Source organism: Manacus candei, unplaced genomic scaffold, assembly GCF_025592945.1.
Source record: "Manacus candei isolate 608988 ecotype Guabito, Panama unplaced genomic scaffold, ASM2559294v1 h1tg000014l, whole genome shotgun sequence".
NCBI lineage: Eukaryota > Metazoa > Chordata > Aves > Passeriformes > Pipridae > Manacus > Manacus candei.
Window position 1 is genome coordinate 36,465,525 of NW_026138062.1, and position 23,217 is coordinate 36,488,741.

Sequence of the window (23,217 nt, forward strand, 5' to 3'; positions counted from 1 at the left end):
CGCGGGGGGCGGGGCCCGGGCACGCCAATGGGGCGCGCGCTGGCGGCAATTCGAAGCCTTTTCGCGGCGCGCGCGGCCTGGCCTGGCTCCCTCAGGGACGGCCTGGCCCGGCACCTGCGGAGCTCCCCGCCATGGACGTGTCCAGGGCCTTCTTCAGCCAGCTGCGGGACCTGGCCGTCACGCTGGAGAAGGAAGTTAAGCAGCTGAAGGAGGCCTTGCGCAGTGAGGACGCGGGTAAGCGCAGCCCGTGGTGACGGGCGGTACGCCTGGGACCGGTGGCTCTGCAGGAGTTCCTCCGGATTCCTTCCTCGACTTGCCATTGTGCCCCTGTGCTCCTCTGGTGGGTGCGGGGACGAGCCTGGGAATAGCTCGGGAAGGAATTGTTTGGGCTCCTCCCCACGTTGATATATCTCTGAGCTCCTTCGCGGCTGCTGTGGTGGTTTAGCCCCAGCCAGCAACCAAAGACCGCACAGCCGCTTGTTCCCTCTCCCGCCAGCGGGATCGGGGAGAAAATCGGAAGGGTAAAAGCCAGAAAACTCGTGGGTTGAGATAAAGATAGTTTAATAGGAAAAAAAAAAAGCCGCGCACACAAACAGAACAAAGCAAGGAATTAATTCACTGCTCCCCATGGTCAGGCAGCTGTTAAGCCATCCCCAGGAGAGCAGGGCCCATCGTGCATAACGCTGACTTGGGAAGACAAACACCATCACTGCAAACATCCCCCCGTCCTCCTCCTTCCCCCAGCTTTATATACTGAACATGATGTCACACCGTCTGGAATATCCCTTTGGTCAGCTGGGGTCACCTGTCCCGGCTGTGTCACCTCCCAGCTTCCCATGCACCCCCAGCCTCCTCACCACCACGGCAGTAGGAAAAGCAGAAAAGGCCTTGGCTCTGTGCAAGCCCTGCTCAGCCATAGCAAAATCATCTCTATATTATCAACTCTGTGTTCAGCACAAATCCAAAACAGCCCCATACCAGGCACTGCAAAGAAAATTAAGTCTACCTCAGCCAAAACCAGCACAGGTGAGGTTTTTATCGCAGAAAAAAAACAGGGTGAACACGACAAAATGGGAATTGCATTCTTATGCTTCTTTTCATGGATTGATACAGGAAGTTCCTCCTATAATGTGTAATCTAAACCTGCTCCCTCTTAGTTTGAGTCTGTTCCCCCTTGTCCTGTCACTACATGCTCTTGTAAATAGTCTCTCTCCATCTTTCTTGTAGGCTCCCTTCAGGTACTGGAAGGCCACCATTAGGTCACCCCTAAACCTTCTTTTCTCCAGGCCTTTCCTCTCCCAATTCTCTAGGCCTTTCCTCCTAGGAGAGGTGCTCCATCCCTCCAATCATCTTGGTGGCCTCCTCTGGACTTGCTCCAACAGGTTGATGTCTCTCCTGTGCTGAGGACCCAGAGCTGGATGCAATGCTTGAGGTGGAGTGTCACCAGAGTAGAGGGGCAGAATCCTCTCCTTTGCTCTACTGGCCACACTGTTGTTGATGCAGCCCAGGACAAGTTGCCTTTCGGGGCTGCAAGTGCACATGGACAGGTCATGTCCAGTCTCTCATCCACTAATACAGGAGATTGCATTCTGATGTAGAATGTACTTGCATGCTCAAACACTAATGCACTCTTTTTATTTTCCAAACCTTTTTATGTGAACATGCATATCAAAGACTCTGAAGATGAATCTTCAGCAAGGGTGTTGCATGACCTTCATGGTGAAATCAAAACTCTGAAGGTAACGTCTTAACTCATTTCCTTCTTGAAAAATTGTGGAAGTGTTTGTGTGGGTGGGGTGTTTTCCATAAATGTATAGTTCTGTTTTGATCAATAAGCCACAATTCTACTTTGTTACTCAGCAGTTCTGACCCTTATTTTTACTCACTTACCTCCAAGTCCTCATAATGGCTGACAATATCAGGGTAATGCCCAAAAACCTGTGGGTGACCCAAAGTAGTTTAGCAGTGTTGATTAGTTTGCAGCCACTATTGTGACTCAGGTTGTCAGGGGACAAAGGTAACAGGGAAGTTGTAGCTGTGCCAGGGTGTAAGTATGAGAAGGATTCAGGAGCACAAGGTCCCAGCAGAAGAGGTAAGCTTACTTCTGTTCAATGACTGGCCCTTAGAATAAAGTCAGTCTTCACAGAAGTGTCAGTACCTTCAGCCATTCAGTTAAACTTGTCAAGAATGTTCTCTGTTTCTTAAACAGAAGTAGGAAAAATGGATTATTGTCGCTGGGTATCTGTCGAAGGGTCCCGGTCCGAGGGGGGAAGAAGACACACACCACACACGAGGGAGTGAGACAAAGAGATGCCTGCCTGCTCAGCGCAGCAGGCAGCCTTTTATTAGGTTCTCCTACTTCTACTTTCCCACACACACAACACAAACATATTTCCACAAAAACACTGAGGAATGTGCACCTGCACTTCAGCCACACAGCTCAAGGCTGTGTCCATGGGAACTATCTAGTTAGCTTCACTGCTCCCATGGAAAACGGCCCAACACCCCGCAACACTCCAAACTCCTCAAACTTCAGTTGTGGGGCTGTGACTTCACCCCACAGATTATAGAAATAAGCAAGTGTAGAAATAATTGAGAGTTAAGCTAGGATATAAGCTTGAGGTTCACCTTTTACTTTGCACTAATCCTTTGTATATGTGGAGTAGGAGTCCAAACTAATTGCTGTCATCTCATATTTTTATGGAGTAAAAACATATTTTTGTTTGCAAAGTGAACTGTCATCATAATTTAACTTTTCTAAGTTTTTATATACTCATGGCCTATATATTCCTGATATTCTGTAGGTGTATATATACTGATAGTTTTCAGCTATAGATAAGACCTAGTTTTCAGGTACAGATAAGACCTAAATTAGCTGCTTCATCTGAATTGCAGTTGAATATTTACTCCCAAAATGCCCCATGTCTAAACAACTACCATGTGGTGATTTGAAAACCAGTATTTCTGTTTTTTTTGTTTCCCCTCTCTGCCCCAAAGGAACATGTTAATGCCAGTTTTGGTAAGAGTTGCTCTGAAAACCAAGCAGTTCGTGAGTTTATGAAGGCACATGAAATATTGGTGCAAAGAAATTCAGCAGATCTTGGAAAAATAAGAGAGCTGTTCCAGAAGTATGGCTACAAACCACCTGTCAAAGACTCTACAGGTAATATTTCTTGGCAATACAGAATGTGAAGAAAAATATAATTTTATAAAATGTTTCTCTTTAGCTATGTGTATATTTCTATTAATTAAGAGATCAAGTACATCTATATTATTTGCTTTATAATAATATTCAGAGGGTAAAAGATTTTGTTGTGATTGGTGCCATGAGAATAATTCAAAACATATACACTTGGAGTTAGATCTCCTGGCATGGTTTTATGTTAGTATGTGTTGGTTGTTTTATTTTTTCAGTAATAATTATATTCAGAAAACATGTTAGCAAGACTGGTTTTATAACGCAGAGAATTACGCTGCTTCAGCTTCTCACACTTGAGAAAGTATTGTAGATGCACCTCAGTTGGTTCACATTCATAAGTGACAGTTCTATTAACTTAAATCACCACAGAGAAAATCTTAAAATAATGTGTTCTTCAGCACAGATGAGACAGTAGAATTATGTACAGGGATTAGGTGACATGTGACAAGCAGTAGTGGCTTAATCATTGGAGGGGAGGGAGATCCTTAATCCAGTAAGAAAATGCACACACACCTGTCTGAAAAATCCAGGTGTGCCAAATGAGTTTAAAATACTACAGCTGTCAGTATGACACATACCTCTTTGAGTATCAAGGGCCCAGTCAGCTTTCAAAAAGCCTTTGGCAGGGCACACCTTCACCTCTCAGCATTATCCCATCATTACAAAACAAAATTGTGGTCATGGACCATATTCTTGTATGAGTTAAGCTACTACAGCTGTTTTACAAAGATAGGGCAGAAGGCTCTGATTGTTATAGTACCTTTCTTCCTGTACTCTCTCTGCCTTTAAATAGCTCCAAACAGAGCTACAAGGTTAATTTATTTTTTAAGATGTATTTTTAAGCTAAGTGCATCTGAATACATGATGTCAATGCACATAGAAAGGTATATTACTTTAAATAGCCTCCCTCCCCTTACCCACTTCACAGAATCACTTAGGCTGAAGACCTGAAATCATCGAGTCCAACTTATGACCAAATACCATCATGTCAACTCTACCGTGGCACTAAGTGCCATATCCAGTCTTTCCTTAAACACCTCCAGGGACAGTAACTCCACCACCTCCCTGGGCAGTCCATTCCAATGTCTAATCACCCTTTCTGTGAAAAAATTCTTCCTAATGTCCAACCTAAACCTCCCCTGGCGCAGCTTAAGACTGTCTTCTCATCCTGTCACTTGTTACCTGGGAGAACAGACTAAACCCCACCTGGCTACAACCTCCTTTCAGGCAGTTGCAGAGAGCGATAAGGTCCCCCTGAGCCTCTTCTTCTCCAGGCTAAACAACCCCAGCTCCCTCAGCCTCTCCTCAGAGGACTTGTGCTCCAAACACTTTCCCAGCTTCATTGTCCTTCATTTATTATATCCTGCAGAAATTCATTAATGTTTTGGGGTGTTTCAGTTTATCTAACTCCAAAAATGTACAAGTTACACATTTACATATTTTTGCAGTGGACTCCTGTTATCCAAAAAGCTGTCTTCTTTCACAAGTTTTTAGTTGCTGCTTCATAACCTTTCTTCAATACTGATTATCTGAAGAAGAAGCATTCTAGTACTGTGCACCCTTTGCTCTTTCCTCAAAAAAGTTATCATCTCCATACAGGGAGATGAATTCTATGAAAAATACTCTTGTGTAAAAATCTTTCAATTTCATCTTTCTTAGAAATAATATTTACCAGTAGAGTGAAATTCAGTAAATGTGTGACTTATATTATAAATATAGCTTAGCCTGATACCAGGTTTTGATATGTGTTGCAGTATCAGGTTCAGTCCTTTAAAACAAACGAAGGAATCTATTTTTTACAATAATAAATGAAAAATTTCGAATACTGGGGAATTGTCCCAATTTATTTTATAAATCTTAGAACAGAAATTCTAACATAATTTTTTTCACTTCTTTTCTTAAAAAGAAGAAGAGGAAGGAGCTAACAGTGAATTGACAGCGTCTGCCCAGAATAAATCTGATGAAGAAAAAGCAAATGATCTTCCTGCTTGTACTGAGAAGTCACTGTTGCCCAAAACCCTACTGCGTAGCCCCCAGCTTTCTGATTTTGGTCTTTCACAATATGCTTTCTCCAGGCCTTGGAGTGCAGTGAAAACACAGAACACAACAAATGCACATCAACAACAGTCAAAGAATGAGACTCCACTGAAACTACAAACCCCCCGTACTTTGCCCAGAACACCAAAATGCAAGCTGAAGATGGATGGTTATGAGTTTGCAACACCAAAACTTGAACACTTTGGCATTAGTGAACATACCATGTGTATGAATGAAGAATTTACGACGTCACTTATTCATAAAACTGCTCAGACAATCAAACAGTAAGTAGGTTACTGAAGTTCAGGTTGTTTCTCTACTGAAATAGGTGTACTAATTTCTTTCTGCTGTTGCCCTCCTCTTTGTCTTCAAGCAGGTGATAGGGTGATATCGACCAGCTGGTTGATCCTATGTCTTTATTGAACTCTCTACATGTCTTTTCACGTACCCATTGCAGTGCAAACAGTGCCAAATGCTGCCATGAAATGCATCTGATATGCTCCTTCCCTTGACTGCACCACGATATGAATCTTCCATACACAATGTATTTACAGAGGGAAAACACCGCAGTATGTTTGTGATCTTTTGCTTTCCTTAACCGTGGGTTCAGCTCTGGGGATGTGTTGTCTGCACAGCCAATTGAAAGGTTTCAGAAGCTTTAGGAATATAAACACAGTAAACGACTTGCAAAGCACTCAGTAAAATGCCTCATTGTAGAAGCACTGAGTTGTCTCTTACATAAGCCCCACCTTCAAACAGTTTGCTGGTTTTGCTCCAGTCTTCTCTTGAAAAGACATCTCCAGATTTTCAGTGTTCTAATTATGAAGAAAAAAATTGCAGCAGTGAGGTATAAAACATCTTAGCAGTATAACTATTTTCCTATACTTCCGAGATAATGTAAAGGTAGTCAATAGGTCATGTTTTTATAATCAATATTAGCAACATGTTCAATTTTAGAAGCTGACAGTAGCTAAATATTTGATATTTAGAGAAATCGCTCAAAAAACAAGAATCGTATTCATAAAAACCACTTTAAAAATTCTACTTATCATTCTTACTGTAGAAACTAAAAATGAGATGGTTTCAAGTATCTATAATACTTCCAAGGCAAAACTGACTTCAAAAGTTACTTTTTTTTAACCCAAAATTTGAGACATATTCATCTAAGTAAAATATACAAAATGGTTTGTTGGGTTTTTTTTAAGCTTAGGCATTTTGTAGAGAAGCTCTAAATTTGGTTCCCATAGCTAACTTTTAAAACACTTAAAATCATTTTCTTATAGATACACTTTTGCATATAGTTTAGGTAAGCTTCCACTTTTTGCCTGGTTATATGCCTCTTAACTGCATATGTCATTCTTCTGCTAGAATATCTTGGATATGAAAAAGTAATTTTAAAAATTTCAGTTTCCAATATTGTAGAATTGATATTAAATGGCTTTTCACTCTGAAGTTGCTACATTTTCTTTTAAAATAATTTTGGGATTTCTTCTTTTAAATAGTTATGTAAATATTATAATTACTCTAGACCTCTGTAGTATTTGATTAAGTAATCTTATTCAAACTTAAAAATTCATTTAAAAATCTTTTAATGTTCACAATACTCTTACTAGTTTTAAAGCAACAACGATTTCCTCTTGTTGCTTAGAATTTTGTAGGTAACAGGCAATTCAAAATAAAATAGACTGTACACCTAACACAGAATTGGTCATCTGGGACATCTGTCCTACCCTGGACATCTTTTTGTTTGTTTGGTTTGGGTTTGGTTTCTTCCTAATGCCTTGGACTGAAATCTCAGAGTATTTGATAATTTGTGGCTGGACTGAACATTTGCATGCTACAAATTGCTGCAGTAGAATCATAGATGAAAAAATAATCTTTGAGAAAATTAATTTTTGACTTGCATGTTGATGAATGAATACTAGAAAAGTGATCAGGCTGACAGTATTCCTTCAATTGTGACTTTTTCATAATATTTGAGAGCTAATTGAGGGGTTTTGTTTTCAGGTTGGTTAAAATAGATGATGATGGAGGAGATGTGCCAGAAATGACAGCCAGGGAAATCATGGTTACTTCTGTGCCAAAATCAAATGTGAGAGCTGAGAATGGTAAGTTAAAAATACGTGAAATAAATATACATATGCACTTTTTTAGAGGATGCATGTGTAAATACATTATAAATACATGGTAAACTTCAATTGTGTTTCAGATTAAATATAGTTAATTCAGGCCTAGTCATTGTATGAGTACTAATGTCTAAAAAATGAAATGTTGATGGCTTCTGTGGGAAAGTTTCTCACTTCAGTATAAATCTTACCTCATTCTTCTCATATCCAGCTGGAATTCTACAGAGGAAGTAATCATTTTGTAACTGCAGCTTATCCTTATTTGAAATAAAAATACTGTTTTGCCAACTTAACCTTTTTTTTTTCTGAGAATACCCATAAGATCTCTTTAAGGACAAGAAAAAAATCACTTTGAGAGAGGCTAGTGAGATGGTAATTTAGGTCTTTCAAGAGTTATGACAAAGAGCGAACTTCTTTGAGAGGAGAAATATGTTCTTTTAAAAATCTGTGAGAATCTTGGGACAAACAGTGGCAATTGAATACATGAGAAGGTAATGCAATGCCGATTTAAGCTGAGTTTCTTCAGTTACATTCAGTAATGGGACTAGAATGATTACCTTTTTTTTGGCATTTGCTGCTTTTAAGGAACACTGTAATTTGGATGGATCAAACAAAAAAATATCAGCTAAAATGATACAGGCATTTTAGAAGATGCAAATCTGTGAAAAACTTAGACTTAGAAATTAAGCTGGAACTGGTAATATTTATATGTGTGTGTGTGTGTTTATGTATGTATTTTTATTTATATTTTGCTCACTCAGTATCAGCAGCTGACTGGATGGCTTCTCCTATGGTAGTTGTGTTCTGTACTCCTGATGTGAAGGTCTCTTCCAAAACAAATAGAACAGTATTACCAAGGTCACCAGAGACAAAGGAACTGCCTCTTCCCAGTCATACAGCAACACCGCAGTGTCCAGATTTTCAAACAGGCTGGCTAAAAAGAGAAGCTAAGGTAGTAAATAGCAACTATGTACATTTTCACACACTTTACCATAAGCAGTTTTTAAAAGGTTCATTTGTGATTCTTTTCCAATACTATTTTTTCTTATGTAACTGTAGAAGTTCTTTGTAATGGTAATTTTTTAAGAATATTTACTAAATACTTTACCTAATATAAGTAAATTAACTGAAGGCATTTACTACCTCTTTTGCAGCAGCAGGTAAAGCCAGAGGGAAAGATTGAGTCAGTGACAAAGAGTGATGCAAAAGATAAACACTACAAAGATAGCATTCCTTTTGCTGTGAGCCCTGATGCGTATCTTAAACATCTGGGAGACCCTTCTCCTCCCACAATAAAACACTATGACCAGTTGCTCGATACTCCTCCACCTCCAGAAATAACAAGGATACCAGATGATGTTCTACAGGTCAGCTAATAAACTTTTTTCCGAAATAATTTTAATATCAAAATAGTAAAGCTAAAAGTGCTTAGTTCTGTATGTAATCCATCTGTTTTGAGTTCTTAGATAATTCTTTTTAATCCCATTTAATGTTTCCTGTAGATTCTGTCCAAATACAATCATAAGGCAGGCTCTTCTAAAGCCAAGGAAATGGAGATCAAGGCAGGAAATACTACGAGATATGAGAATGATTCCACTGATTACAGCAACAAAGAGAACAGGTATGATTGCATTTTACAGATTTGGTTGCGTAGTTTAATTTGCAGGAGCTACAAAGATGCTTTAATGCATTTAGAAATCGATGCAGCTGCTTGCTCTTCAGCTACCAGAATAGCTCTTGCTTCTGTGACTAAATAACTGGATTTTGGGGTGGTATCTGACTGCCTGTTTGTAAAGAACAAATACTATAGTTGATTGTGTGTTTGAATCTTCACAACTTAAAAAAAAAAAAAGGAAGGTAGAGTTTTACTGGTTTATCTGTATTTATATTTTACTTGGTGGCAATCAAAGCACCAGCAAATGCTTTCTTCTGAATAAGTTTAGGCAATAAAACTAAGAAAATTGGAGAAAAGCACACAAGTGAGAACTGATTTCACAGTTTTGGCAAAGACAAAATTTTTTGAAATGCAAAGCTACAACAAGTATGACTAATCTTTGAACAATGGAACAATAGTTTTATAAAGAACAACACCAATTTGAATAAAAAGAAGTTTTTATGAGAACTTTATCAAGTGTAGATATTCCTGATTGAATGTAATATATATTATGCTTGTTGATTATCTGTTAATCTTGGAGTCTGTACGGATTGTTTAGGTAGGAGGTTCAAGGAACATGTATGGAGTCGAATAATAATTACAACAAAGCAGAATGAAACTGATAAAATTTGGTATCTTGCTATACTTGGGAGTTGGAATCCATTTGATTAGTCAAATAGAGCAAAGCTCTCACTTTAGCTGACCCTCTATTGTTATCAAGATAAAAAAAGACAAGTTTGCAATATTTGTGTCTTCTGCTAATTCAAAATATGATTGAAATAAGCTCATGAACTCATCTGGATATATTTGCAGAGGATATCGTGGAGTTTTCAAGCCAAACATCTGAAATCAAGCTGAAGACCACGTTGAGACTGTTTCATGTTTGTGGATCTTATCACTGAATCATAACAAGTTCAAAAAGCAAAAAGAAATACTGGTGGGAAGAAAGAGCCAAAAAAAGCTTTTTTAAATGAAGAAAAATTCTTTATCCACGATGTGGATAAACTTGTTTGAAATAACTTGTGCTTATTTCCTACTGACGTTATTGGCAAAATGTTTTGAGGGTTTTTAAATATATTATGCTTCAAAGAGGATTGGAGAACGAGGTAGTACTTCAGTTGTTTATTGTGTAGGCTTGCATTGCAGTAGGCTGTAGATAGAGCAGTTGGGTTGTCATAAAGGGAAAGTCCAGTGTACTGCCCCAAAAAGTGGCTGTTCTTGTGACACTGTACATCTTTTCAGGGCTGAGTTTGAAGTCTAGTACTTCAACAGTATTGGGTATCTTCAACAGACCTAAGTCTTTTTTTGTTGGAAGAGTAGCTCCTGCTTTACTGTTTAAAGCACTTCTGTGCTTTCGGTCACTTCTGCAGTGCTGAGACCTACATGACAGGTTCCTGCACCAGGCTCACTGCTACCTCCCTGTCAGAAGGGCATTTCCCACGTGGCTTCTTCCTTAACATACATTGGCATAGTATCAGGTGCTATGCATCTGGTTACTCTGTAGCTCTAGAGGGTGACTCTGGCTCGAATGTGAATTATTTGAAAACGTATTGTGCAATTGATACTGGTTATATATATCTTCAGCTGCTGGAAGAATTTGCTGGCAGGCATTTGGTGATTGCTTACTCTCCTGCGCTGCTACCGTGTGTATTCTCTGAGTAGTGGCATCACTTCTGAAAGGGCACATGTGCTCCTGTAATAGCGGACCAAGCTTAAGTTCTCAGAGCTGTTTGGCTGTCTTTTGGTATCAAGTAATCATAGTAATTAGGATTTTTTTCTACCAGCACTTTTACTGTCGTCCACAAGAAACCCCAGTACATATCCTTGTTTGGAGCCAGGTTGCTCTTTCCAGCGTTGGCTGTTCTTCTGAATGACTCCAGGACTGCTCTGACCAGTTGTCTTCCTCTTGATGGCTGAAATGTTGTCATTTATATGAGGGCAAACATGCAACATGTGAGAAGAGAGACTGTCCCAGGAGATGAGGATAAGTGTATGCTTTTCAGAACTCAGTCTGCATTTTTTTGAAATCCTCAATGAAATATGCTAACATCTGGAGATGCCCAGAGGTATTTCTCCACTTGCTTAGACAGACTGCCCTTGTTAAAACTTAGCAAGTAAAGGTGCCTTTTTCCTGCTATTGTGGTCATTCTCCAGGATAAGCGTACATCAAATTACCTGGAGGTGATTTTCTACTAGTTCTGACCTGAGCACACTGTCATTTTAAATGCTAGTTTCTGTTTAAAAATACCTATGTATTATGTGTCAGTCTGCAAGCTTGATTAAGTTTTGGATACTAAATAAATGTGTCTCAAATGCTTGGTGGCTGTTCTGAAACACTTCTTTGTTCTACCCAATTCCTTCAGAGAGTGAAGGCCAAACCTGCTTCCAGCATCTTTAAAACCGCATGGTGGTATGGATTCTAGTCCTGAATTTCGTGGCCTTGGAAAGGTACAAAATATTCTGCTGCAGAGCAAGAGTCTTTCAGCCAGACAGATTTACCAGCACTAAGCAGGAAGTGTTTCACAGTCTTAATTCTCCCCCTACAGCACTTCATGGCTACTTTCTTGCCCCAAAGCAAGTCAGATACTCTGAAACAGACTCCTTTAATGTGAAACAGAACAAGCAGCACTACTGTCCTGGACCTTGCTGTATTCCCCCTACCTGCAACTAACAAAATTCATGGAAGGGCTTATAGAAGTCTTTCCCCTAAACTTGAGAACAATTCAGCACTCAGCTGTCTTTTCTTCCCCTAGGGAACCATGGAGTTGTACCTAGCAGTGCTGGGCTTCTCACTGTAAGCCACTCACATCATTCTTGCCTATTAACATTTTCTGCTATATTTCATAGCTATTTCGTTAACTAATATTAAAAGGATTCAATTAATACTATGAGAAAGAAATTATCTTCAATATGGCAATTGAAATCTTAAAATCTTCTGATCTGCTCAAGCTATGATAGAGGCATGAGACTTTCTGGCATCTGGAAATGAAGTTTTACTAGTTGGTTTTGTTTTTCTTGCCTACAATATTACCCTAATACACATAATATTGTTTGTACTTGTATTTTTTTTTTTATATGAGGAGCATTGCTCTGAGGTAGATATAATCAGAGCAGCAAAACAAAAGCTAGTTTGTCATGCTTCACTTTTTACAACCTTTTAGGTTTCAGGAAGGCCTAAAGAGTAGTTTGAGTACTGGGGGTAGGGGAGGGAAATGACAAGTGAAAGCACTTGAACAGGCTGCCTGGAGAGGCTGTGGAATCTCCTCTGGAGGTATTCAAAACCTGCCTGGACGCAATCCTGTGCAACCTGCTGTAGCAGGGAGTGTGGGACTGGATTATCTCCAGAGGTCCCTTCCAACCCCAACCATTCTGTGATTCTGTTGGAAACTGATCTGTATTCCAAATAAGCTGGGGAGAGAAAGTTTACTGGATTGTTTTATGTTCTTGGTTTTTTCCTACTCAGGTCAATTCTCTCACACAGGTGGTCGTCTGATATACTGGAACAACCAAGAATGTAGCCATGGAGCTGGAGGAGGGTAAAACTCCAGTTAAGCCAGTGTTGCTGCTGGAGAAAGGCTTGTCCTGCTGCACACTAAAGTAATAACCTGTCAGAGTGGGAATGATGCAAAAGAACTTAAAATTTACATGTTGGTTTGTTGTAGGATGAACCTCTAAACAGCATTGGCCTGTCAGAAAGTACAGTTTGGATAAACAGTAGCTAAATAAGTAGCAAATGCAGTAGTTCAGTGAGAGACGGTCATCACCTGAAAACAGGCAAAATTGACTCAGTTCTGTGTTGTGCTTTTTTTAGTTTAGCTGGGGGCTGCTTCCACTAGAGGCTGTTTCCCCAATTCTTTCGCACATAATCTAGGGGCTGTGCAGTTTTACAGTGGATTTGTTCCATTTGCCAAGAGACTGAAAGGCTAACTGATTTTGTTTTCTCTTCTAGTTTGTCCTTCCCAACAGTAACCTCGAGCTCAGCTTCTGCCCATGTGAGTGGTAGATCAGATGGAAGGGAAGGGTGAGAATGGGGTCACATCCTCTAGCAGTAGCCGGCTGTCAGGAAAGACTGAATCCAGTGCAAAATTGCACTTCAGTATTTTAAGGACATCGGGGAAGTAAACAAAAAAGCATTTTCTTTCATTTTCTGTGGTTCTTAATCTTTTTTTATTTTTTTAAAGTATATCAAATGTGTCAGCTAACAGAAGCTTCTCTCCATAATCCCATTTGTTGTCAAAGAATAGTTCTCTCAATAGTTCTGCCAAGGAAGTCCCTTAAGGTGGTCAGTTCTTTTTTATCTGGGAAATACTTTGCCTAAGGTTGAACACAATTATAACTTGCAGTGAAATGAAACTTCCCAGATGGTTGTCAAAGGGATAATTGACAAGCGTTGCTTTCAGTGCTGCCCATTGTGCTTTTATGGATGTTTTTATAAATCACTGGAGCAATAACTACATTCCAGGCTTCCTTGTTTTTTTAAAGCACCATGGACACTTTAAATTTTCTGTAAAATGTAATATTCGCTTTGTTCCCTCTTTTCACTATTTAGATGTTCCATTAGTCATGGTAGTTTCATGTGCTCCATCAACAGCTGTAGCTGATTTTGAACCTGCCTTCTGTTTTGGGAGTACCTTGTTGTTTCCCCATGGGACAGTAATACAGAAATTGTGGCATTTATATGGAGCAATGACAACATCCAGTGGCTGCACTATGGAATCACATGTGTGTTAGTCCACAGGAATACAACTTTCTATCAGGAAGATATTGGTTGGTGCTGGCTATATTATCTATCAACTTAAATGTAAAACCTCATGCTGTCCTTACAGTAATACCTAGTATTACAAAGGGGCAGTTGACATCATGGTAGGGAGCTGACCAGATCCGTGAATTTCTTTGATCTTATTTTGCCTAATTCAAATTGAAGAGTTTTAAGTAGCACAAATGCACATTCATGGGAAATGTCCATGGAAGAAGATGCTGTGTTACATGGGCACTTCTCCTGGGGAGAGACCAAGCAAAGCATAGTTTGCAGAATACCCAACAGGAAGGTGTTCAAATGCTTCCATAGTTTTTGGCACAATGTATTCCTGGCTTCAAGCCCTGTGGTTGTGTTTCCTAATGATTGCTTACGCAATTGTAAGGCAGTCTGCGTGGTCCCACCTTTCTTACCCCAGCTGCAGGTCCCACGCCATAGGTTGTCAGTTGTGTCACTGCAGTTGTGGCTGCAGGGGAATCCATTCCCGCTTGCCCAACCACCAGGAACTAATTACTGTTTTCCAAGATTAAATTGTTCATGGACTGTGCACTGACCCGAATCACTGTCTGCCTGCAAAGGTACTGGCAGTTGCTGAGGCACGAGAAGGGAAAGGATGGGGGAGTGGGAGCCGGGACATCCTCCTTCCCTGCCTGAGTGAATTGTATCCTGTCTGTCCAGCTGCTCTGGAAAGGTTGCCTAACACTGTTTCCCTATGAGCACTTCAGTGGCAGCTGAAGCAATTCCTCTTCTTCATCCTAGCACCCAACATTTCTTCTCACAAACTCCCCCCTCCCTGGGTAGCTGTTTGGGTGGTTGTGCATAAATTGGGCTGGAGGGAACAGAGCTGCTAGGACAAATCTGGCCCTTGGAAGAGGGAGAGGTGCAGGGTGCAGGGTGGTGTGGTTTGTTCCTGACTGGCGTGGGCTGCTGTGGCGCTGGTAGGATGTATGTGCCTGTGCTTCCCTTCTCCCTTTCTTAGCACAGGCCTCCTGCCCTCCAGTGCAGTGGTTAAGCCAGAGGCAGCAGGAGTGCAGCACACTTTCCAGCAGGCCCCAGGATAGAAGTCCACACAGCCCCAGCTGAGCAGGCAGGTAGCCGGGGGCTGGTGCGGGACTGCCACATGCTGGGTGCTGTTCTTCAAATGCCCCACCAACCACTACTGGGGCTCTCCCCTCCTGTCCTCTAAAGCCTGGGCAAGGTGCAGTTTCAGCCCCTGTTAAAGACAACCCCAGTCTCCTCAAGTCTGAAAACACTAACTCGTGTTTGCCTGAAACACAGTGTGGAGAACTCACACGTCAGCCAGCACTCAGTGGAGCTCGCCCAGAGGCACCCTTGAAGCTGTCACTTGCTGAGTGCACCGGATTTTCTTGCTGAGTGTTGAAGAGGTCAAGTGAGTTTTTGGGCCAGGATGTCTCTACTTGAAGCCTGTCAGTTTTGTGAGACTAGAAATACCCCAGGGAGGGTCCCAAACACCCTAGCCCCTCTGAACCCAGTCCTTAGGCATTTTTGGGCCTTGCCCCAGTACACCAGCCAGGCATCTCCTCCTCACCACTGATGGGTCTTTGTGGCCAGACACAGCATGGGCTGTGCATGACACCACACAGCTGATTTACAAGGCACATCCCACAGCAGGAACGGATGCTATTTTTTTTTTAAACCCAGCTGATCTGCTGCTGTAATGTCCAGACACAAGGGCTGAGACAACAACAGCAGGTAATTTGATTGCTTTGGTTTTGGTAGGGTAGGGTGCACCTTAGCTGTTGCATTACTCATAGTAATGTTCTTTGAACATGAGCATAGCTGTTGTCATTCATTTGCTCTGACACAACAGGATTTTGGAGACCTCTTTGTTTTTCCATGCTTTCCATTACAAAAGTAAGAACTTGCTGATAATGCTTAATATTTTCCTACTGCTTCACACCTGTTTCTGCTTTTGACCAGAGTTGTAAAGGAAAATGTAAGCCTCCACAACTGCTCCAGTCAGAAGGCAAGCACGGTGCTGGAAGGAGGAGTGTGCCTGATGCTGCCCAGGTTATTGACAAAGTGTGTGAGTGAGTTGTCCTCGCTCCTTAACTAGGGAGGTAATTAACGCCCATACCAGTTCCTCCACCAGAGACACAGGCAGTCTTTCCCTAAAGTGTCACAGAGGAACTTTTAAAAGGCTTGTGCTGCCACTGCAGGGAAGGCCAGGACTGCACCTCTGGGGCTGTAGTGCATTCCTGTACATATGTACATATGTGTGACTACACCTGTGGTGGAGAGGTGATGAAATCAGGAGACTGTGAAAACAGAGCCCTTAATTTAAGGCCTGAGCAAGGGGAAGAGAATCTTTTTTTCCTCACCATCTAACTGAAAAGCCTGGCTAATGATAAACAGCAGGAGCAGTATTCCTGTAAGGTGTGACAAGGTAACAGTGAGGGGTTTCTTGCTGTGGAAAAAAATAGCATTTTTGATACACCTTTTTTCCTGTTTATTAAATTGAAAAAAGCACTGGTTTAGGTGGATAAAATGAGGGGGCGAAAAAGTAGTTCTAAGAACCAAGTTTGCTTGGGGAAGCATGGCAGAGAGTCCTTCATGACAAGCCAAACCTGGACACACAGGAAACGCACACCAGAGGGAACACAGGAACATGAAGCCCCATCTATGGGAGCAGAGCAGCCTCCAGTAGGTGCTACTGAGGGTAAAAAAGGAGAAATTAGGGGACGTTGCCTCAGTTCCTGTATCTGGGTCCATCTGACTGTGCTGCATCCCACAGGCAGGACGTGCAGTGCTTCTCCTGGCCCTGCCAGGGACCCAGCTCACTGGTCTTGCTGCTGCAGCCAGAGGAGCCAGGGTACACAGAGGCTGGAGACCTGCAGGAGTGGTTCAGATATGTGTCACCGGTTAGAGGCAGAGAAAAATAGCCCTCTGAGGAAGGACAGTGATAAGGTGAGGCCTGGAGGGACACCTGCAAGGGAGGTGAGGTAGGTGTGGTATCCCCGGCAGGGCCTGGGCAGGAGGTGAGAGCTGTCTTGGCTGTTGTTCATGGGGTTTACTGCTAAGAAATGTCAAAGCCAGGAAGCCTTTTTTTTGAAAGCTGTCATCCTTGTTCTTTGTCTTATGCAGCTGGGAGACAAAAAGCTTTGGAAAGGGTGGTTACTGGTGAAAGTGCAGACATGAAACAGAATTGTGTCTGTTATGCCTTTAAGCATGCAAGAAAAAAAAAAAGGGAAAAAGTCATCCAGCTGCCTTGATGAGGAACAAAAATTCCTCATCAAATTGCTGCATACAGAGAAAATCACATGGATTGACAAATCTGGATGTAATGTTGTCTACACCACTTCCTGGGCATACAAGATTACTCACTGTTAACGAATTTTGAGATCATGTTTTTATTTCCTGAAACCATGCTCTACATATTTTGCTCTTTTTAGGGAATTATATCCTTCAATTTTTATATTAGCTTTGAGAGAGACAAACCCAATTGACTGTGAATTCCCTCCTGTGCAGTAGGAGCTCAGCAGGTGACAGCTTTCACTTCCCATTCACTTCTTGCCACATCTGGATGGCTGTACCCTGGTGCTGTCTGTTTTCACAGCTGCTGTCGTTGGCCTGGATTGCCTAATGGATTTTTGATGTAGGGAACTCCTAACCTGTACTACGCTGAGCTCTCAAGTGTCTTTTCCCATAACAATAGGCACAAAAAGTTGAACTCTCTCCACTTCTGCATCACCTTTCTGTGTGAAGTACAAGTGTTTGAGGGCAAATCTCATTCCTGAGGTGTTTATCCCAAAGAAGCTGGGGAGATCAGCTGAAGTTTATAGATTCTTGGCAGTCAAGGGAAGGTGAACTCCTCACCTGAACAGTCAAGCTGTAGTATTTGCTACTGAAGGCAGTTCTACATGTTCATTTCCTGGTGAATTTGCTTCACTGGCGACCACATATAAAGCCACCAGGTGTTCTTTTTCTCTGCCAGCTGAGCAGGCACAAGCCTTCACTGGGCCATGTCTCCCATTCCAGCAGCAAAGCCAAACTGCCTCCCAGAGCAGCTGAGTCACTGACACAGGCTCACTTGCCGCTGTTGCCTTATATAATGACTACATTTCGAGAATTATCCTTAAATGCAATTAAAGCAAAAACCAGGACCCAAAAATGAGGAAATGTCCATATTCCTATGTACTCCTAATGGCAGGCCTGTCCTTGCCTTTGATGGGAGCTGTACAATTCTGTAATTATGTGCCAGTTACTGCAGTGCTCACCTCACTCATTCGGCAGGACAGAGGATGCCCTGTGGCAATCAGTGAGGCCACGTGGCAGTAGACTTCACTCTTCTGTCCGTGCAGGTCTGTAAGGTGCCAAACACCGGACAGCTGAGGCAGCAGGCAGGTGGCAGGGTTCCCAAACCTGACCAAGCCTGCCCCTGGTGACACAGAAGTCACTGAACTGTTCCTCACAGCAGCAGTATCGTGGAGCACCTCTACCTCACACCAGAGGTGACTGTATCCTGGCAAACCATCCCATCCATCCCAACTCTGGCAACACTAGAGCAACTCCATTGCCACTTCCAGGTGCAGTCCTCTATAAGCAGCATTTATAGTGTATTTCCGTGAGCTCTCTTTAAAAAACTGGGGAACACTTTTCAGTCTTCGGGGGAAAGTGACTCAGACACAGGTGGTTCTGCGAATGAGAGACATTCATGAAGGCTGAAACTGCAACTCCTTAACTTAGAAGCCAGAGAAGGAGGACAGAAAAGTAAGCCATGGGCAGAACTGAACCTAAAACCCCCAGGCTGTACTGCACCAAGGGACTCCTGAGAGAAAAAAAATAAATACATATAGATCCCAGCTCAAGACACAAAGCATGCCTTGTCCTCAGCAGACAGAACACTTACTTCAGTCTTAGCCTGTGCTCAGGCCTCAAGTAAGGAAGGTGAAGGCTCTAAGGAGCAACTATGGCTTCTACTCCTGCTCTTGCCTTTCTTTGAGCACACAGGGGCTCGATGTGCAGGAACCAAGTGCCTGGCTCTGCCCAGACCACTTGGATGCTCCCGGTCAGCCAAAGACCAGAGGCACCCGTGTGTCTCAACATCTCCCCCTGCAGGGACAGAAGAAACTGGCAAGCGCCGAGCTAAGAAGCCATGGGCCCCATCCTCCCCATACTGCAGTTTTGCTGGGAAATGCCCCTTCTTCATCCTGCTCCTTTAAGAACATACCAGGCAACACCACATAGACCCACAGCCCAGTTTCTCCACGGACAACTGAGACCCCTGAGCTACCCCCTCCTCCATTTTTCAGATTCTAAAAGCTGACTGCTAAAAACTCTCAACAATCCCCAGCTTCATTGGTAACTTTTAACACAGAACCTTGAGCCTCGATACACCACCACACTATCAAAAGATTAATAACATCAATCTTTATTCCAAACAAGACAGAACTACCGAACACCTGTAATCCTCCTGGTCATATTTTACGGAAGTCTTGAAACATTGGACACACTAATTTACTATTCAAACTGCAACAATCAGGGACAGGATGATGGCGCTGCTAAAAACAAGTGTTTCTACTAAACAAATAAACTAAAAGTTAAGGTTTAAGAGTTAACTTTCCTTTCTGATGCTCTGCTTTGTTTTCAGGTGCTTAGCAACAAAAGCAAAAAAAGAAGCCTGCTTTAGAACAGCAAGTAGGAATAAACAGAACATGTAATCATACAAAGAAGCAATAGTTTAGTAAGGTCTCATGCGGCTTGATGGGGGAGGCGCGCGATTCGGAGGAGTGATTGCTATATCCAGGTAGTCTCCTATCTGGAATTTCTGAGACTGCAGTGTCATGGAATCATCTGTGCCCTTGCGGCCCGACATGGTGCTGCCGATCTCCTTCACCCTGTGAGCAGCAGAGGAACGGCAAGTTAGTGATCAGTGGCCAGTCTCTCCAGGTGTCCAAAACAGGAACAGTATTGGCTCACAAACCCCTTCTCACACCACTCTCTGCACCCTAGCTGGCATTTGCTGTGTACACAAGACACTGGGGTTTTTCTCTGCAGAATCACGTGCACCAAGAAAAGCTACACCAAATTCTCTTTCTGACAGGGCAGAGGGGGGGGGAACCTTCTACCCTGTTATAATACTAGCAAGAATCCCTTGCCCCATACAGACACAGCACAAGACACCACAGATTCCAGAGCAGGGTATATCCACTGGATGCTGACAAAGGTTAGCTCATGCCATTTTGGAAGAGAGATTGCAACAAGATCATTGCTGTAACTCAGGTGCAAGACCTACCAGGAACAAAGCATTACCTCCAGCTGGAGGTCGGTGTTCCGGCTGGTCGCCAATACAGCAACCAAAGCCTTCAAGCACACGGATCCACTGTTTTGGGAACACATTGACAGGGATGGTCACCAAGCACGATTTAGAGTTTGTGGTGGTTGTCATACAGAACTTCAAAAGTCTGGTATATCGGTTCTGAACTTGAAAATCAGTGCTAAAGAATAATAATTTACTGCTCTGGTGCCCAAAATCTAGTAGTAACTCAGAGAAGAAATGCCATTTACCTATAGCCAGGCCTCTTGAGATCCGTAAAAACGATTGCAAAATTGAAGTGTGTGCCCTTCTTCCGTGCTTCTGGGTAAACTTCTTTCACTAAGCTGGTCAGCTCTTTCAGAGTTGCATCCATCCTAGATTGAAAAAACAAACCAAAGTGCTTCATGTTCTCAAAAGCAACAGTAAAAAAAGCTTCCCAAAACATTTAAGATGGAATCAATGTATTGTGACAACCATATGTTTCCTTGCCTTTGCACACTCAATATCCACACCCGAAAGTCAGATCTGAAACGTCACTGGGAGCCTTTGATTTCACAAATGCACCACAGGAGAAACAACACATTTTGATCAAACAATCAAGTCTCATGAAGTCACTCTAGTTATTGGTTATAACACCTGGAGAATTCACCACCTACTGTACAACACAGCCTAACGCAAATGTAGCTTCTACCTAGTGTCTGATTTACCACGGTATTAAGACAAATCTCTTCACCTTTGTATACATTTCAACATCTGCTTTTCCAGTTCTCTAAGAAGAGCTACCATTTAAACAGTGGGAGTCTATTTATTTTTTTAATGCATTAATGCATTTATACAAGGCACAATGCAAGAGTCTCCTCACCTAAGTTGACATCTATATTCAAATAGTTTATTGAATATTAGTGGAAATGTAAAAGCAGAAAGAAATTAACAGTTTTCCATTTCTGCCCTAGCAGCCAGCACTCCTCTTCCCAGCCTTCAACCACAGCAGGGATAAAGCTCATTTCTAGAACTTCAAGTACAAAAGGACTTAATCATCACAACTAAAGCATCTCTAATTATACAGACTGTACAGTCACTCTGAGCCTCAGGCAACCAAGGGGCAGTGTGTTGACAAACAATGCCCATTCTGACTTCTGCAGATGGCAAACAGCTCAGACACCACCAACAGTCTGGACAGAGTCCATAAATCCCACTTAGAAGTAAATTAGAACTGCAAGCTTTAGTAGCCACAAAAATGGATTTATTCAACTACACAATGCACAAGTTATAACCATGCAAGATACCATGAAGGAAAAAGAAGGTTTAAAAATGAGCATAATTCATTTTCAAAGGCATTCTTCAAAACACTACAAACAAAACCTGTGTGCAACAGAGACTAAAGCAGTTCTCCAAAATAAATTTGAAAGTAATAAAAAGTAGCTCTCTGTTAAAGCACTGCTATCTGACCATGCAAAAATAATCACATAACTCTGCTCTCAAGACTTAAACCAACAAACCATTCACACATCTGTTCAAGCCTTCTGGGACAACTACATGTACTGGAAAAACGGGACTGCTGGAACAAAATTTAGGCACTAGGGGAGAACCCCTGCGCTGAACAGATTCGTTGCGATAACCAAGGGCACAGCACAAACCACTGATTTCATGCATCCGTAACTGGGTAATTTAGCCACACCAAGCCTCAGTGTGCAGCCACGAGCGCTCAGCCCAAGTTGTGCTCCCAAGGACGCCCCTCTCAGCTGCCAAGGCACAGCCAGAACCGCTCTACTCCAGGGGCAGCAAAACCCTCCCCAACGTTTCCTTCTCCGAGGAAGGAGACCCAACTCCCTCCGGCACCCGAGGACCAACCACGTGAAGCCCCGCTCGCCTCACTCCCTCGACGGGTGTGGATCCGGCGTCACTCACCATGTGTAGATCTGCAGCTCGCTGGAGGGCACGTTGCCGCGGGAGAACTCATCCATGCGGTGGTGCCGCCCATTGTTGGTCGTGAACACACGAAGCAGCAGCGGGCACGTCTGCGGGGCGAGGCGGGCGTGAGGGGCCGCGGGGATGGAGATGAGGGGCCGCTCGCCACGCCCGTCCCGCGCCCCGCCTCCCCCCCCCCCCCCGCCTCCCCGTCCCGCGGCCTCACGACGTCGTCAAACCCTCACCACTCCCCCCCGCACCACCGGTGCCCGCTCCGCCGCGCCGCGCCCAGGAGCGGCCGGAGAGGCGGCGCGGCACCACCACCCCGAGCCCGGACACCTTCTCCCGGTCGATCGGCTTCTCTGGCTCCTTCTTGATCTCCTCCTGCGTCACCCGCGACTCCACCGCCATCTTGCCCCGCCGCTCCCGGATGTCCCGCCACGCACCGCCCATCTCGCGAGAGCAGGGAGGGAGGGGCGGCCCCTGTGGGGCACCGCCCTCAGCCCTGGGGCGCCTCCCTGGGCGTGAGGGGATGGAGTTAAAGGGGTGTCTGAGGTCCGGAACAGTGCAATCGACCACTGTATTTAGCAGTCGAATGAAGTAAATTAGGGGTAGGTCATATTTAGAATGTATTTTTTTTTTCCCCCTAATATTGCATTCAGGGAAAGATCAAACGCCCAGGCTTCGCATTTACAGTCTTGGTTTTTTTCCACGAGTGAGATGATCTATTAGGTTAAATTTGAGTCTGTGGTTGCGTCTCACGAAATAGGTGGGAACATATAACATATATGAAAAAATACATAATACGTGTTTCTAATGCGATAGCTTCTTTTCAAGTGTTGAAAGTTGTTTGTTATGCAGAATGGAGGGAAGAGGGGTTCGTTTGTTTCACGGAATTTACACTTAGATTTTCCTCGGGTGCTGTGAATTTATTTCTCATTTCAAGGGAGAAACTAAGTTTTGATGTAAAATTATGCAGAAGTGTACGTGCTTGCAGGTGCAAAATGAGCAAATATCAGGGACTCACGGATTTGTGGATGCTGGGAGGGAGCTGTGGAGGAGGCTGCCTGATCCACACCCCTGCTCAAAGCAGGATCAGCAAGGGCTGGTTGCTCACAGCCAGGTCTGAGTGGATTCTGAGTATGCCCAAGGATGGAGACCCCTGGGCAACCTGCTCCAGTGCTCAGTCACCCTCACAGTTAAAAAAAGAAGTTAATTTGGTTTTCTTATGATGTTTAAATTAAATTTCTAGTATGTCAG

The 23,217-nt window shown here is 43.0% G+C and overlaps 2 protein-coding genes across 4 annotated transcripts; one reads left to right on the top strand and one right to left on the bottom strand.

Annotated features, from left to right (window-relative positions):
• Nucleotides 1-12: 12 nt before the first annotated feature.
• On the top strand, nt 13-12,907 carry SKA3 (spindle and kinetochore associated complex subunit 3). Of its 3 annotated transcripts, none has more exons than XM_051779136.1 (9): nt 13-234; nt 1,675-1,739; nt 2,998-3,163; nt 5,106-5,520; nt 7,244-7,344; nt 8,124-8,314; nt 8,520-8,729; nt 8,865-8,983; nt 9,830-12,907. In XM_051779136.1, exons 1-9 carry the CDS (start codon nt 132-134, stop codon nt 9,861-9,863), a joined length of 1,404 nt encoding a protein of 467 aa, XP_051635096.1. In that variant the 5' UTR covers nt 13-131; the 3' UTR covers nt 9,864-12,907. The 3 variants fall into 3 exon arrangements, with proteins under 3 accessions (XP_051635096.1, XP_051635094.1, XP_051635095.1); XM_051779134.1 differs by having other exon boundaries at nt 8,517-8,729; nt 9,830-12,903; XM_051779135.1 differs by having other exon boundaries at nt 5,109-5,520; nt 8,517-8,729; nt 9,830-12,903.
• Nucleotides 12,908-19,148: 6,241 nt separating this feature from the next.
• SAP18 (Sin3A associated protein 18) lies at nt 19,149-22,433 on the bottom strand. The gene is made up of 4 exons (XM_051779156.1): nt 22,297-22,433; nt 21,958-22,067; nt 20,301-20,423; nt 19,149-19,630 (listed from the first exon to the last, which is right to left on the bottom strand). The coding sequence occupies exons 1-4, from the start codon at nt 22,408-22,410 to the stop codon at nt 19,474-19,476; spliced, it is 504 nt and encodes a 167-aa protein (XP_051635116.1). The 5' UTR covers nt 22,411-22,433; the 3' UTR covers nt 19,149-19,473.
• Between the last annotated feature and the right edge of the window lie 784 nt (nt 22,434-23,217).

Bases quoted from the DNA above. Each gene is read 5' to 3' on its own strand.
- SAP18 (XM_051779156.1), bottom strand. From the start codon at position 22,410: ATGGGCGGTGCGTGGCGGGACATCCGGGAGCGGCGGGGCAAGATGGCG. The intron at 22,068-22,296 runs GTGTCCGGGCTC...CTCGCCCCGCAG, and splicing joins AGCCGATCGACCGGGAGAAG to ACGTGCCCGCTGCTGCTTCG. The intron at 20,424-21,957 runs GTGAGTGACGCC...TTTTCAATCTAG, and splicing joins GAGCTGCAGATCTACACATG to GATGGATGCAACTCTGAAAG.
- SKA3 (XM_051779134.1), top strand. From the start codon at position 132: ATGGACGTGTCCAGGGCCTTCTTCAGCCAGCTGCGGGACCTGGCCGTC. The intron at 235-1,674 runs GTAAGCGCAGCC...TGCATATCAAAG, and splicing joins CTTGCGCAGTGAGGACGCGG to ACTCTGAAGATGAATCTTCA. The intron at 3,164-5,105 runs GTAATATTTCTT...TTTCTTAAAAAG, and splicing joins ACCTGTCAAAGACTCTACAG to AAGAAGAGGAAGGAGCTAAC.